At 45.7% G+C, this 16,954-nt stretch overlaps 1 protein-coding gene across 1 annotated transcript in view; it reads left to right on the plus strand.

Moving 5' to 3' along the window:
* The window catches only part of COL24A1 (collagen type XXIV alpha 1 chain), a 910,546-nt gene that overhangs the window by 457,193 nt on the left and 436,399 nt on the right, over positions 1-16,954 (plus strand). Inside the window, exons 13-14 of the mRNA XM_069641689.1 lie at positions 5,494-5,547; positions 10,998-11,042. Of these exons, the coding sequence (XP_069497790.1) occupies positions 5,494-5,547; positions 10,998-11,042 (99 nt within the window). The remainder of the gene's footprint in view (positions 1-5,493; positions 5,548-10,997; positions 11,043-16,954) is intronic.

Consider the following 16,954-nt stretch of genomic DNA (forward strand, 5'->3'; position numbering starts at 1 on the left):
ACCCCAAAGTTGTGTTCCTAGTTTTAGAACAACACAGTGTTAAACCTGTTAAATACCTTCCATTTCTAAACAAAGTTTTAAAATAAAATACTTGTAAAACTTTGTGCTCTGATATACATATAATGAGAAGTAAAGTTTGATCTTGATATCCAACACATGTGTGTGTTGTTATTACTGACACCATCATTTGAGTGTTTTGTTGTACTGGGTATCTGGTAGTGTTTCAGCTTGTGGTTTACTAATGTGTCATTCTTGCAAGCATATTTATTTAATTGACAATAAGCCTCTATCACCTCTGAAAGGCCTAGATTATTGAAGTTGTGATACTCAATACACAGATTGAGGTTAATGTGGCTGATGTAAAACCCTTCCCAAGTCATGTTTTGCCAATTTACATGTGCGTTCGGCACATCCTCTTCTAGATGGCATTCGTTTTTGGAGCATGACACATGTTGTTATTTTGGTGGATGTTTGCCTCTCACTGCTGCCATTTCCAAGGTCCCCAGGCTCTCGTGTGACCCTGAAAGGGAAAGTGGGGGTGGGAGGTATTGGGGAGAAGAGGGAAAAGACGAGGAGCTGTGCTTAACCGTTGGTGCGTGTAGAACCAGGAGAAACTTGTGTCTCTGAGGATCTGTTTTATAGGTGGATAGTGATATGTACATCAGAGAAATTTTGTTTCCAGACAGAGAACCCAAGAGTCTGATCTGATCAGAAGCGTTGGCCGGTCGGTAAGGTTGCAAGTTGGTGTGAGGAAAGAAGAGCTGTGACCGTTGTGGTATAGAGAGATTGTTTTGGCTAGTCGTTTGTGTTTGCGTGGTTGGTGACCATGTGGGGAGTGAGTTTGTTGAACACGAGGTTGTCAGTGGTTTGGGTTCTTGCTGGCATTTGAAACATGTTTTTTCTTTACATTTGATGATCTACCTTACTGGCGATGGCTACTGAGAAGTTGTTGAATGAGGGATCCTTACCTTTTTTTCTGGTTTTGAGTGGTAATGCGAAAATATTGGTAGACCTGTATGGTATGCTAGCCCAAAGCTTTTTGAGTAACTAACACTTCGGATTTCCTGCAATCTTGTTCCTTTTTGTCTGTGTCTTACTTGTGTTCTTCCTGGTGGGATTTTAGCTTGTTTGTCAGGTACCAGGTTGTTTGATGCAGGTGCTAACTGGGCTTCTCGATGTTAGCTCAAAGTAATCCGAGTAAATGCAATTTGCGTTTTTATTTGCAGTTTAGTTCCTTCTTGAGTGTGTGTTGCTTATGTTTCTTCTGGTTGGATTTTTGTCATTGGGCAGGGCCCAGGACATCTGATGGTGAGGCTTTATAGCTGTGTGCTGTAATTTAGTTTATCTCTCACTCGTTGGTAAGTTGTCCTATACTTTTGGTTACCCTCAGGTTTTTAACATGTTTGTGAAATCTAGGTGGTCTTCAGTTAGCTGAGGAGTGTCATTGAACGTTTGGTTGAACATAGGTGGCAGTAGCATTTTTTTAACTATGGAATTGACTTTTGGTTTTGGTGTGAGCCCACTTTCCATGAGAATAAAACAGGGTTTATGGTTGAGGTTTGCAGACTCGTTCCCATTTCTACAGGCCTGGGAAGTGGTGCATACTGTCCATTGCTGTGGGGGGAGAGGTGGAGGGGTGCAGAATTTCCATTTTGGTTGGGCTTTGTTTCAGGCTATTATTGGTCATCCAGGTGTTTATCTCACTAATGCAGCTAGCAAGGGAATTGTTTGAGTTGATGTCAATTGCCATGTTGCCAATGAATGGGATCTCACCCGCATGGTTGTAATATGTGAGCCTGTGCTTTTTAATTAGTCTCATGAGTGGGGCCATGTATGTGTTGAAAAGAAGATTTGAACGATGCGATCATTGTGGAACGCCTATTTGATGGTGAATGGCGGTAGACAGGTTGTTTCAGTCCGGCCTGTGAGAGAGAATTCTCTCCATTGTAGTACGGTGGCAGAAACCTTGATTCTTTAAAGCTCTTAATTAAAGTTGTGTTGTTGCCGGTGTCAAAAGCTGCTGATAGGTCTAGTATAGTGAGGGCTGAACATATGGTATGGTCACATACATTTTTAGGGTGTCCTAGATGGAGATAAGTGCTGATTCGGTCCCTCTCATGGGTCCAAATCCTACTTGAGATTGGTCCATTACTCCATCTGTTTCTACATGTTCAAGGATTTCTTAGTATATGTAACTTTCCAGGATTTTGGCTGGGTAGGGTCAATTGGGTATGGGTCTGTAGTTGTTCGGATTGTCCACTCTTCCTGATGTATTCTTGGGGAGTGTTTTAACGGTACAATTCTGGTTTCCAGTGATCGGTTCATCAATTTTTGCAAATAGCCGTGGTTTCCTTGCTAAGTAAGCTTTTCAAGATGTAAGTGAGCAAGTGTCTTTGGGTGAGCTGGCCCTTTGTCCTCTTTCACGAGTGTAATGAAATGGTGCAAGCACTGGTTTGTGTCCATTTCTTTCAGCCTCATGGCAAAGTGGAGGTGGCTGAATTTCAATCAGGGCCACCCCTGCAACAATGGCTGTCACTTTTGCAGTTCTATGCATGTGCACATGCGATTTTGCAAATCCCACCAGATTTATTGCAAGCCTAAAGTGAAAGCCTGTAACTGTTACATAATGTCCTGCATTATATTATAATGTACGTTAAGAGTATATAGAGGCTTCACAAAATAGCAGACTTTGCAACATAACTGGCAACTCTGTGAATAACAAACAAACTGACAGGGTTGTGGCCATGTAGCGCTGAGTAATCATTTCATAGTGAATTGCTGCATGTAAATGGGTTTCAAGTCGGCCATAGCATATGCATTGCATTCATAATGATATTCCTGAGGCAGCCTACGCTGTGAGGCTACATCTAAAGCAAGTGCTTGTTGTGAAACATGGAGCATAGGTGATGCTGAACTAGAGGAGCAATAGGTAGTCAGGAGCTTGTACACTAATACAGGTGGCCTTAAGAACACACAAACTCTTGAAGACAGATCAAGTGTTTTTATTAAAGGATTTGAGAAGTGGCCATCCCACCTTCTCGTCTGATTCCCACCCCAGCCCAGGTGTCCCTCAACCTTAGAATGGTCCCTAGAGATTAGTAACCCCCATTGGCTAATCACTGACTGTCTGGTTATCATGGCCTCAGAAAAACCACCTTTTCTCTCCCTCTGGGAACAATCTAAGTGAATCCTAACCTAGGTTCCACAAATCAATTGGTACACAAAGAGGTGCTTTACAAACACTCTGGTCTCTCCTGGTCCTTTCCTAGAAAACTCGTGTACTCCTCACCCTGATAGTGTATCCTTCTTCTCTCTTCCTTCTACTCTCCTCCATTTCTTCCTCTCATTCTCCTTCATCTTGCCCTCTTTCGCTCTTCCATCCTTACTTCGATGTTCTCCTCTTTACTCCTACTCTCCTCTACTCTCTATTGTGACTCTCCTGTCTCCACACTACTACTCTCTCCTCTCCACACTGCTACTACTCTCCACACTACTACTCTCTCCTCTCCACACTGCTGCTACTCTCCACCCTAGTAATCTCCCCTCTCCACTTTTACAACTCTCCCTTCCCACTTTTACTAATCACCCATCTCTACTACTAGTACTCTGTCCTTTCCACACTGCTACTTTCCCCTCTCCAAACTACTACCTTCCCCTCTCCACTACTTCTACTCTCCCCTCTTCATTGTAGTACGCTCCACTCTACTACTCTACTCTCCACCAACACCTTCTCCCTCAGTCGCCCTGCTTTCACTCACTCACCTCCCAGTCACTCTCATTGACCTCATACTGTCCCTCTGTTAGTCTCACTCACCTACCTTGCATGCACACTCACACCCACGTACCACATCCTTCCACCAACCAATACCTCATCTTGCACACTTCTTCAATAATCCATCTCTATTCTACTCTGCACCGTCCTTCCTCTCCTTGGTCTTTTGGTCCTACTTTTCCCCCCTTGTCCTCACCCAAATGACCAACACCTTCCTGTTGTTGGGCCCATTTTTTCCACCTCCTACCCCTCCCCCCTTGCCCCATTGGTTCTCTCAGTCAGCTAATTCCTTGGACCAATAGCTGGCTTTTTTTCCTCCAGGGGACATGTTGCTGGTACACAAACACATAAAGAGGGTTTTAAACACTGCCCTCTTCTCATACGCAGGTCGGCCTGCATTATAGAAAAGGCAGCCCGCTCAGACTACAATCAATAGTCCTGTTCGTATCAGAGCGAACTGTAGAGGCTGAAATGCTGGTTTGATTTGTAGACCGCTCCGCGGCCCTATTGAAGGTATAAATACTGCTCCAGTTCGTATCGCGCTTGGTGGTTTGACGGCTTGAAGAGCAGAGGTTGTTGCAGTTCCTCTTCAGTTAAGAGAACTGCCACTGTTCATGTCGCTTAGAGTGCTGGGATTGCCAGTTTGCTGTGCTGATGGATTTGCAGTCCAGCGGTTCTCACAGTCTCTCTCTCTGTGGAGTTGCGTGCCTCCCCTCCACCGCCAGTCCTTCTGCGTGATGCAGCCCTACAGGGCAAATTGAAAGAGTCTGGCCAGCATTGTGCAATACAGGTATGGGGTAGGAAAAGGTGGCACTCAGTTCGTTCAACCAGGCACAGGTTGAAGGGACAGAGACTGGAGCCCTACCAACTCCCATACCCCGCCTCTGAAGCAGGACTGGCTCTGGCAAAAACCCTGGCAGACCTCCCAACCCAGCTTGAAAGGAGTACCCATACCCTCTTCACAGGGTCCGGTCCCAGACACAGTCGCAATGCTGCATAACCAGGGATTGTTTTTCAAATTTTGGGCTTCGCCTCTCGTCACTTATAATAGTAAAAATGTATTATGCATAATACTGGGGAAACTAGAATTGGGATTACCTTGTCCTGGTTCATTATACATGGTCCCATCAAGGTGCAAGTTGGGTGAGAGGGCTGGTTCGCCTGACAGATTGGACAAGTGCAGAGAGGAAGTTGTGGCTGTTAGCAGGGCCATGATTAAATGGGGTGGGGGGCAAAGGGCTCATTTTCTAGAGAAAACCTAAATAATCGCTCCAGTTCAATGTGTCAACAGCAACAGTCGTTCATGTGTGCAGTTGGCACCCTTGTGATCAAGGAGGTTAATGCTGTCAGACCTACCTTTCCTGCCAGTCCCTATAGTAAGCCAAGCTAGTTTGATTAAAAGGGAGAACTAGTCTGGTGGGAGCATGCGGAGGCCTGGACACGAATTTCATATCATGAATGTAGGCATAGACCCACAGACAGAACCTTTCACTTCTGACCTTTAACATGTATCCACACCAAGTTCAAAGGCATCACTCAAAAGGCCAACATGTGGTGTACTCTTAACAAAAAGAAAAGCAACATACAGCGGCAACCTATGCTATGTTTGCTGGTGTGTTTAGAAGGTATATCTTGTTCGTTGGTTTAGCTGCTCTTATTGAATGAAGTGCTCATGGGTTCTATGTAGACTAAACTGTTCATTGTCTTCGTTTTTGTACTAGGGTTTCCCCGGGGATTTTGGAGACAGAGGGCCTCCTGGTCCGGATGGAAGTCCTGTAAGTATTACATCATTCATTGGTCCACACTACCTAATGTTGCCATTGTGTTCCATTCAACACTCAAGTATGTGTCTTGGTTTTGTAGATAGGAAAATAGATCTAATAAAAACGGTAATCCCCCCCAAAAATCCGACTACAAAAACAACCAGGATGAAAATAGTGATATTTTGGTCTAATTATTTTGCACCTTTTTTTTAACAGTAAATAGATCGGGGGATGGGTTAGGGAATAGAACAAGGTGAGGGCGGGTGGTGTGGGGGAGTAAAAAGGGGGTGTTCTTAGCCACATAAAAAAATGAAAAAAGTGCAGCAAAAGAAAAATAAATGTCGTTATTTTGGTCCTCGTTTTATTTTCGGTATTTCAACGTAGAACCATAAAAGTAGAGGTACTTTTTTCTGAAATGTGCAGTTATACTTCCGTTGTAAGGAAGTGTATCTGCTTGCAGCCCATGCTGGCTCCAGTCCCTGCATTGTCCCCGGTACACACACTGATTTGCCTCGGCGGCCTTTGATCTTGTGCGGAAGGTTGTGTTCAGGAGCTCCTGTTACATTCCAGCGCGGAGTCCTTCATGCTGTGGGAACCTGATCGTCAGATAGCTGCCCGCCTGCTCCTGCACAGTAGCTCGCTGTCAGGGCCCGACTCTGAAGCGAGCCTTTGTGCCAGTGACTTGTCAGAAGGAGATGCAATCTGCGCGGGAAGGCTCCTTGCACCCCCAGCCCGGCGCACACAGCATTGCTGTCTTGTCCTGTATTACATGCACGCAGGTACAAGGTTAATATGCTCGCCAGTTGCTTTACCACTCAGTTGGCAAACCAATCGCCTTGATTAGATGCATAATGGAGTGTGTATGTTCGCATGAAAAGCCTCCTTGTAAGCCGCCCCACCTACTGTTCCCAGTACTTTGATGATGAGCCCATTTTCATTTTCTATGTACATTGTGTTTCTTTGACAGTTTTGGCCAACGTTAGCATTATCAACTAATAGCATGCATCAAAAGCCTGTCAGTTTGCAGAAGCTGCGCTATATACATTTTCTACAAACTCCATTCCATTATAGGTTCGTCTGCTTACAGATCCGCGCCGTTTTGAAGTTACATTTTATAAAGCATAGAAGGATGGTGTTTTGCTGTCCTGTGTTGTGCGCCTTGAGAGCCGATATTGTTGCTGCTTGTCTTTGATGCGAGACATGGCCCTCATTATAATGTTGCCTGTATACGGGCAACTGTAATACCGCTTCTGCCACTTGGTTCGCCAGAATTACCGGTAGATTGCAAGTGTTGGAAACGGCGGTAAATCCCCATTCCATGGAGTCCCATAGCACCCCATGGGGGATTTACCAGTGTTACCAGGGCAGTAATTCCAGCCGTTTTTTGCTGGTAGGGTGGCAGATAAACCTCCAGCTCAGAACTGGAGGTAAATCCGGCAGCCTACCGGCACACTTGGTGTGTGCTGGTGCGGTAACGTGCCAGAATATGTAAATATTTCCGCACCGGCACACTCCTAATGAGGGAAACTGATTGGCTCGATTCAAGTTGCTTTTGAGAGTGATCAAGGTAGTTTGTCAGGCCCTCTTTTATTCTCCAGCAATCTTTAATGGGAAATTGTTCTTAGCAATAGTAGAAAGAAGCACGCAAAGTAGCTGTGGCTTAGAGAGTCCAAGCTGCTCTTCATCTGAACAAGTCTTTTGAGAGGAAAGTCAACGTACTTGCCAAGAGTATCCTGCCACAAACGTCCTGTATACGCATTATTGTACAGTATCAAACTAGGCCTCCGCTCACTGTAACCACGAGCCAGGCCTAAGCTCTGTAACTAAGACGTTTGACTCCAACAGCGCCTCGATGCCCTTGGGCTGTAGCGCGCTTTACAAATTATTTTTTTTTTTTTAAAAGGGCTGAAGATTCTAGAGCCTTTAATATTTATGTATTTATCCATTTAAAGATTTATTTAATTGATTGGCCTTGAAGTGCCGAGAATACTCTACAGACTCCCGTGGGAGGCATAGCAACGGTCGGATGATACAGGAGTCGCAATTTCGGAAGACAGAGCAAATGGACAAGGCTGTAAAAAGTTCCGTTTAGACATTCAAAGTCTGGCCTTTTTTGCAGGCAATATGAGCAAGAGTTGCTGCTGGTTGAATATTGCTTGGTGAATAATGGCGTGTGTAACTTGGCATCCACCTTTGCTTAGCATGGCCCTGCCTCCTACTTGCCTGTCGGCGTTTGAGATTACCTACTCTGGATGATGCTGGTGGAGGGGGGGGGGGGGTTGTCCACAGGATAAACAGCTGTGAACTGTATGGGGGCTTCAAGTGTGTCCAGTGCACAGATCCTAACAGTGAAGTGCCCTGCTGACCACTGCAGGTTGATGATACACCGTGCTGCAGAATGGACGGGTTAGGCTTGCTGATTGGCCATGTGTTTGCTGAAATCAGGTTCTTTAGTGTATCTTTTTGACTGTTGCTAGAGATAACGTTGAAACACAGTTGTTCTTCGCAATATTTTAGCATGCAGAAAAGCTGAGATCAAAGGAATCATACGCATTGCTTCTAACTCGCACATTTAAGAAGGTTTATTGCAGTGAGTGCAGAGCCTGTGGATCTCCCATCAGACCATACAATGATCCCCGTGATGTGAACCCCTTAACTGCCAGGCTATTATGCAAGTCTATGCAAAAAAGACGAGCATGCTCGTCCTTGACACCAACATGGACAATGGCCCTCATTACAACCCTGGCGGAAGACCATGGTGCTAATAGCACCATGGTCCATGCCGGTAAGTTACCGACTCCGCCATGGAGAAAGGGGGAATTACCACCCCATTACAAGGTTGGCGGAGTGGTAATTCCCCCTTCCTCCATGGCCCTTCCCCCATTCCCATTTTTGCCCCATAGGGCTCAATGGGAATGTGGAAGGCACTAAGTACGGTGCCGCAAATTGTGGCATCGTAATTAGCACCAAGGTCCCTTTGCGGGTCCCTACTTTAATGGCTGGTCTACACCAGCCGTTAAGGTCGGTCGGGTCCCGCAAAGGGACCTCGTAATTAGGCGCTAATAGGTTAATGGCGCCACAGCCTTTTACGGCGCCGTTAACCCATTAGCGCCTGGGTCGTAATGAGGCCCAATGTGTTTAGTGCTCACAGTGCAAGCCTAATACCTGCACCAGTGGCCAATTGCGAACTGACCTAGCCATCCGTCGCCCTAATATTGCAAAGATCACACAATTGCGTGCAGCTGTGAAATGGAATGCAACTTTCTGATGAGATGAGAGGACGGGGAGAGCATGAGTCATGAGTTCTCTTGCAAGTACCTCGAAGTCTTCGTAATTTTGGCTGAATGTGAATCGATCGCTAGGAATGGCTTGAAATAGCTGGAAGCGCCGTTGCTTGGTAAATCTTGGAGTAGGCCGCGCAGAAGCGGCTGGAGCACATAGGAGGCCACGCGTGTGCGATGCACTACTTGAGATGCAGAAGTGAAGTGAGTTCAGCTGCAAAATGAATGATTGCAATAAATTGGGGCAGCAGTAGGATTATAATGTATTGACCCCCTATTAGCCAGTTTGAAATATAAAGGGCAATAGACTGTCACATGCAACACAAAACTCTAGCTCTCTGAATCTCCATAACTAGAGGCTAGGAGATAGACACTAGAACTTTTCAGTTCCCGTTCATGTAATGTAACGTAAACGGTCTGTTGCTAATGGTGGCCTCGCTGCGCGTAAACATAGTAAACCCATCTCCACCAGGACCTCCAAAGCTGGTTAAGGTGGTGTGACGAATAATACCTAATTTGGCCAAGGTATTGATCTTTTTCTAAGCCAAGGCCAAATTTGCAGAATTGAAATGACACGACAGGGTGTGGCAGTCATTTTGCTTCATGTTTAAATTCCACTCTCTCTGGGGGTGCTCTGTGTCTTGGTCCCGCAGAACAGGAAGATTGTTGAAACGTAAAGTGGTCTCTGTCTGACAGTGCATTGAGTAGCAAGTGAAAGAGGTGCCATAAACCAGAACATGTATTTTGACCCCATGGGTGGACCGGGAACAAATTGAGGCCCTGGAAATTATTTTCAAAGTGGCCCCATATTACACATTTTCAGCAAGCCCCCAACCCTTTCCTATGGGTACATTTGGAAACACCACACAAAAGAGGCCCGGTACAAGGGCCTACCGAGAAATGTCCAGAGTTCTCTATTGGACAGTCCAGCCCAACTTGACCCTGATCACATATGTAAAATGCTTGCCCTGATTTCCACTTGGCTCGTAGGCAGCACTTTCGAGGACACAGTGCAGTAGAAACTAGTAGTTTCATTGGCGGTGCCTGAAGACTGAGGGCCTCATTACATGGTAGACGGTAACCATGGCGCTATTAGCGCCATGGTTGCCGCCAGTATTTTACCGTGTCCGTCTTGGTGGATGGCGGAATTACCGCCCTACTCCAAGGTGAGCGGGGGCGGTAATTCCCCATTCACCAAGGCCCTTCCTCATTCCCATTTTTGCCCCCATAGGGCATAATGGGAATGGGGAAGGAGCTAATTACGGTACCGCAAATTGCGGTACGATAATTAGCACCAAGGTCACTTTGCGGGTTCGTTTTTTAACGCCTGCTAAAAGGGACCTCGTAATACGGCGGTAAGGGTTAACGGTCACCGGTACCCTTACCGGTGACCTTTAACCCTTACCGCCTACCGTGTAATGAGGCCCTGAGCCTGAATACACGTCGGCACTGGTTTCCCCGCTTTTTACATGCTGCCATCGAGGTTTGCTGAAAGCAGAACATCCCGTGTGTGCTCCGACTGCATAGGTCCCCTCTTCTGTCAGCCCGATGGGAAGCAGCACCCCACGCATCAAACGGTGTGCTGAAGAGTGTTCTGCTTGAATGTGTTTGCTTGAAGTGTGTGTACGTGTCTTGCATGTTATCACTTTTTAATGGTGTAAAACGTATCGCTATCGTTTAGTCATGCACGATGTGTATTTCATACCACACAGCCAGGTTTCCTCTGGGCGCGCCCTGAGTTCCTTCGGCTCCTCATGGTGGTTAGGGGGGGAGGGAGGGGAGGCAGGTTTAGGGAGGAGGGTTGAAGAGCAGTCAGAATATGAACCGGGCCTGATTCGTGCTCTGGGGCTGCTGCTCTGTGCAGAGCTGGTTCACCGTAGGCCGCACAGTGACGTGTTCCCTAGCACCAGCCCCTGGAAGCCAGGCTGCAGCAAAGGACACCTGGCGCCCTCTGCTGGTGGAGCGCCAGGCGACCACCTCGGATAGCCTTACGCTGCAAACATTGCATTCACTCCTCTGCAACCCGTTCCAGATGCAGGGCTTACAAGCACTCAAAGGCTTGCCTGCGTCTAGACAGGAACCGGAGGCTTTCGCGGGATGCTTGTCAGTTTAAATGCTGTATTATCTAATATTTGTCTTGGGAAATATGTTATCTTCTAACGAAATTATGTTTCTAAAAAGGGGACTGTTGGCGGTGGCGGCCCGGCTGGATTTCCTGGATTGAGAGTGAGTGAAACTTATTTTTCCAATTACATATTTTCTTGGCTTCTGCAGTGTGCAATTCAATTACATTTTTCCATTCAGACTCTTGACACACAGCCATGAGGTTTAACAAACCGTTGAGGGGGTGCTTTTCTCAATAACATAAGAAAGATATGTCGAAGTAAACCTCCTGAAATGGGCTGTTTCAATTGGTCACTTTTACTAATATATGCGTGTCAGATGGGGCAGCTCCTCTCTGAAAGAACCTGCTTAATTATGTCTCGCTGATGGCGCTTGAAATCATTGCCTTGTCTTTTGTAAATTTTAAGCAACTATGTTATCATCACTGTCGAAATGAACAGCCTTCTGATTATGTTTAGTTAACACATTTATTGTTGGGAACGGGAGCCAGAACATTTCAAAGGTTTCGATCTATTTGAGCATGTTTTATTCATTATTATTATTATTATTATTATTCCTATAATTCCTCTGCTAAAACTCCTGGAAAGGAACACCTTTGGGTACATCAAACTGCTATTATTAATTACTACCTTTCTGGGGATGTGCTTCAACAATTGTTTTTAGGGCTCTTCCTTTCATAGTAGAACCAAAAAAAGAAATCAGGAGAGCACACCCGAGCCTCTCTAGAACTGCTGTAATGGCTATGGACCAGCAGAAAGCGTTGTCAGCCTTTTCTAAGCACTCTAGCCATGGATGCCATTACAGGGCTTAGATGCTGGAGGAATCCAGCACGAAGCACTATATGAGAACAGAAAGTGTCTTTTGAAATGATTAAGCAAAGCGTTATTGCACGTTTTTGTGGAAGAAGTAATAATTCGAACACTGTGTTTGGTTTTCCAGATTGCCCGCTTCACGACTGAGGGCTGCAGTTCTTTGTGTAGTTAGGTATTTATGCTAGCGGTGTGATGATTAGTACCAGGACACAATGTGGCCCCGGCTCTGACTTGTTGTTCCAGTGGTTCTCTGTCTCAGACAGGAGTCTTTTCCGAGCTGCTCCGCCCTGCCTGCGGCTCGAGTCTGTCTCTTCACACCCCCCCCACCTGTTTCCTGCTGCCTCTTTGCTTTTGCTGAGCGCTAGCCTGAGTTTGCGGTCTGGGCCCCTTTTAGGAGGACTCGCTATCTGCTGAGAAGTACCTCACACCTTCACACTTGCAAGCCGGGGCTCTAGCTTTCCAAATTGGCAGGTTCTACAGAAGAACAAGTTTAGTCGCGGCTGTAGCGCAGGCATGCTTTCACAAAATCGATCAATTCTCTGTTATCCCCGCCTTGCCAAGTGTTGCTTAACCAGTTAGATACATGAAGATGCTTATTCCAGCCTGGAATTCCCTGAGCCTCACGACTCGTCCAGGATCTGAGTTACACACATTCCAGCCTGGAATTCCCTGAGCCTCACGACTCGTCCAGGATCTGAGTTACACACATTCCAGCCTGGAATTCCCTGAGCCTCACGACTCGTCCGGGATCTGAGTTCCACACATGATGATGCTTATTCCAGCCTGGAATTCCCTGAGCCTCACGACTCGTCCGGGATCTGAGTTCCACACATGATGATGCTTATTCCAGCCTGGAATTCCCTGAGCCTCACGACTCGTCCGGGATCTGAGTTCTGTGTGGTACGTCTAAAACTCATTTAACTTTCTATGTTAATGAAGTTAGACATCCATGAATTAAGAGAGATGTGTTCTTAGATTGATTCACATTTCTGAAATGAGGAGATCCCTGCACTGGCTCCCAGACAGGGAGCGAATAACATTTAAAACACTTTCCATCACTCACCAGTGCTTAGCCAGCCAGGCACCAACATATCTCATCCAAAGGTCAAAAGACATGTTCCTACAAGACTGCAGTGGTCTGCCTACAAACACTGCCTGGAGACCCTCAGAAACAAACGCAAGAACAGCTGGAGGGGCCAGTTTCCCAGTCCCGCTGCCACCTTCTGGAATAAGCCCCACACCCTCAACCAGCGGGCTGAACTTCATACCGACGTTGCAAAATAAATTGTTTTTTAATTAACATCTACTGCTCTGTCATCCTTGGTCCTGTACTGTAACTAGCGTCTAGATGCCCCTGGGCTACATGCGCTGCTATAAATGTACAAATAAAAGAATAATGAAATGAGTATAGCGTTCAATGCCTTTTACAAACCATGTAGCTGCAGAATGCAGGGGGGATGGCCCCTCGCTTCTCCGCCGGCATCTCCTTGGCATGATTGTACCTTCATCCAGAGTGGAGACTTGGGTGCAGGGCAGGGCCTGGCTGCAGGCATGAGGGACCCGCCACTAGCTACTCTAGCATGTGTAAGTGCGGAGCACCCACCAGCCACTTACACATGCCTCAGTTCCCCGGAACCATACAAACTGAGGACTGTGGTCAGCCCCAAACACGCGTAAGTCCAAGCACATCAGCAATGACAGGCTTTCAAAGTCAATGCCAGTAGCTTCCAATGCCTCTTTACTCTCCCCCCCACTCCCCACCCCCCATTTCAATATGTTTCTTGCACCTGGCCTTGCACAGGGGATACAAGCCTTCAGGGAAGCAACTGCAGAAAATACATGAATCAGAGATGTGCCCTGTGGTGTGACAGCCAAACCCGTGGCAGCTGCCATGCCGTAAGTTCATTGGGTGTGAAAAATCTACCTATGCAAAGGTAGATTGCACCGGCAACTCTCTTTTGTAACTCCCCCAAATGCAGAATGCAGCATTTTTCATCAAGTACGTGTGCACCCCCACCCCCAAGCTCTATAAATCCATTAGCACAAAGTGGTAGAAGCAATGCATGTTTTGGAGTTTTGGTGGTGAAGTGAAACATATTCCATTAATAGTAAATTGACAAACTGAGTTAGTAAAGTGAATGCAGTTTTATTTTGTAGTACTTGAATAACACAGTGTTTTCATAAATCAAGCATTTGAATTGCAAACTTGGTCGAACTGAAACAGGTTTAACATGAGCATCCATTAGGAGTGATGCTAAAGTTCTCTATAAGCGCTTGTAAGCATGTTCCCATGTTTTAGCTGACTCTTCATTGTTAAATAGGGTGTTGCAGCAAATGCAATGTCCTCCAAGAGAGCCTTGGTCTTGTTTAAAGAAGTCTTGCCTGGAAATTGCATTGTTGTTTCCCTGTTTGCTTTTGAAGACAGAATGTTCAGAATGCAGTCTCCGCCTGTAGTCGGCAGCCTGCAGACTGCAGCCTAAACATTCGAATTGGCGAGAGGTAATTAACGATCTCCATCTGCTAATAAAAATGTGTTCCCATTTGAAAAATATGTTTTTATATGAGCAACATGCTATACGAGCACACTATTAACAGTTTCCCAAAAGGAGGTTATAGAAGTGAGGTGTTTGGGGTGCATCTCTGGTTTACGAGTGGGTGTTCCTCATTTGAGCATCTTCTTATCCCCAAAGCTCAACGACTACCACCTCCTGTCCCAAATGAGCCCAATCCAACGTTATTGAAACCCCTGTTTTCACAGGATAGGCATAAATACTGACTCCCCATCAGAGATCCAGGAGACAGTCATTTTAGGGTCATTCTCATGATTGTGGTGCCCACTGAGCAGTGCCAGAAACTGCTGGCTGCAGAAAGCCACAGCTTGCGGTAAGAGCCCAGGGACATGCATCGGGGGGGGGGGGGGGGCTTGCCACTAATAGTAACTATCTGCACAAGGTGTCTTTTTTGTAGGCCTTCAAAGTCCTGTGACTTTAGCCATCCACAACTCGATTCATTCCCTACCTAGGCTAGATGAATGCTCGTAGCCTGCCCGACTTAAGTGTGAGCGTTCCACACAGGCGTGTGAGATGTGATTCAGAGAGCCTGAGTGTGCTCAGCTGTCTGACCGAGCTTCATGTGATAAATTATAAGCAGCATGAAGCTTTACAGTGCAGTGAATCATTTTTAATTTAAGATTCATTTTTGCAAAAATGTATACATGCTTCGTCTGTGAGGCAGCCACCACCAGCTACTCTCAGAATTGGCAGTTTCCCAAATGCTGGCCGTTATGATTGATTCTACTGTCTTGGAACAGTTCCAACCAGCGTCTACATGAGTGCTCTGCTTCTGCACCATGCACATGAGTATCTATAGGCAGCTTCCCCTGAGTTCATGTATTTGCTTGAAAACGGATGCAACACTGCCATTAGTTTTCTCTAAGATGTGGGGGTAGTTGGAAATGGGTGAGATATATAAAAATGTACATGAAATATGCATTATATATATCTATATATCTATATTCAGTGAAAAGACTGTTAAAGGGAAGGTTTGGTTACCATTAAAACTGAAAACCCCAGAAATTTGGCAGTTAAGGTAAGCTAAGCAACCATAACTCACACCACCACTGTGCACTGCTTAGACTAACACCCATGACATCAAAGATGACATCACAAATGTCATTGATGAAATCACACATCTGGGCCACTTGTTTTTGTTCACTGACATATATAGGCCAGGTGGTTTTGTTCACCGACAGTCAAAATATGAGAATTGAAAAGGTGCTTTGTATCTGGAGGTTAGCCTTTGTGTATGTTATTAAAATACTTTCCTTACGGTTTGATCCCAACTCATGGTGCACATATATGGGACAATAAGCAGGCCTCAAACACACAATTCATTTGTATACATGATGAAGTTATTGACCTTTTCTGTTAATGTTGTTTCTTTCTTCCTTAATTTAGTTTCCCTGTATGTGCCTCTGATTGTATGCATTGTAGGTCTTCCTTTGTATTGTAGCCACGAGCAGAATTCAAACTTATCCGGATTTCAAAAAACTTTACCATATAGCCGGTCCCTGGTGGCCATGCCCACTTTAACCCCATTTCTTGTCCCGCATGGTCATGGCCAGTTGCCAGATTTTCCGGGTCATAGCCTTTGCCCATGACCCAAAAAATCTGGCCCCTGTCCATTGCCACAGGCTATACCTCAGTCACCAAAGGTATATCACTATTTTTTGTACCAACATTATCACGTTTCACAAAAAACATGACCACATTGAACCATGCTTTCAGATCCTTGTCAATGCTCCTTGCATGAGTCTGATGCAAATCCTTCCATGTTTTCTTTTTTGAAAAGTGTCAAAATGTACAATACAAAAAAATAGTCATATAACTTAGCCCCCACTTGACAACATCCATTCAGACTTTGCACAAACATTCACATTTTGGTCTATAATCTTTCTGAAAACATTTGTGCCGATTTGTCAAATGGCACAAAGTTATAAGCCATCTAAAAATCAATCAATCAATCAAAACATTTCTCCTGTAGCGCAATGTCGCCAAAGGCCTCATGGCGCTGTCAGGAGATACCGAGGCAAGGACTAAGAGAAACCCACTTATTTAAAGAGGAAGGTTTTTAGCCCTTGCCTAAAAGATACACAACCTGTAGTAGTTCGTACCCGCTGAGGCAAAGAGTTCCAAAGCATGGGCCTGGCCACAGAGAAGGCTCTTCCACACTACCGCACCTTTCTGAATCTAGGCACGCATAGGGGAGCTGCGTTAGTAGACCTCAGAGTCCGGCTTGGGGTATAGCTAGGAAGCTTCTCCGGAATGGCTAAGCATCCTTTGCCATTCCATGCGTGGTGAATCAGGCACAGTGATTTGAATTTAACGCTCGCCTCAATCTGCAACAAGTGAAGGGATTGCCGTGCCCTGGTTACCCCCATTCCAAAAGGAATGAGTTTCATCAGACACACTGCTATGTTTTGCAGCACTTGAAGGCGAAGAAATGAGATAGAACGGTTGTGCCAAATAAATTGTGTTGCAGTAGTCAATGCTCCAATTAACACCCGCAGCTACTATCTGTGCATGGAATTTTTCAGGCACAAAGGTGAGAACCTTGTTCAATTGTTTGAGTTTAATAAACCCCAGCCCACACACTGCATTAACCTGAGCCTCCATCTTCCCACGGTTCAGTTTAAGCCAATTT

This window comes from Ambystoma mexicanum, chromosome 1q (genome assembly GCF_040938575.1).
Source record: "Ambystoma mexicanum isolate Mex_15411 chromosome 1q, UKY_AmexF1_1, whole genome shotgun sequence".
Taxonomy (NCBI): domain Eukaryota; kingdom Metazoa; phylum Chordata; class Amphibia; order Caudata; family Ambystomatidae; genus Ambystoma; species Ambystoma mexicanum.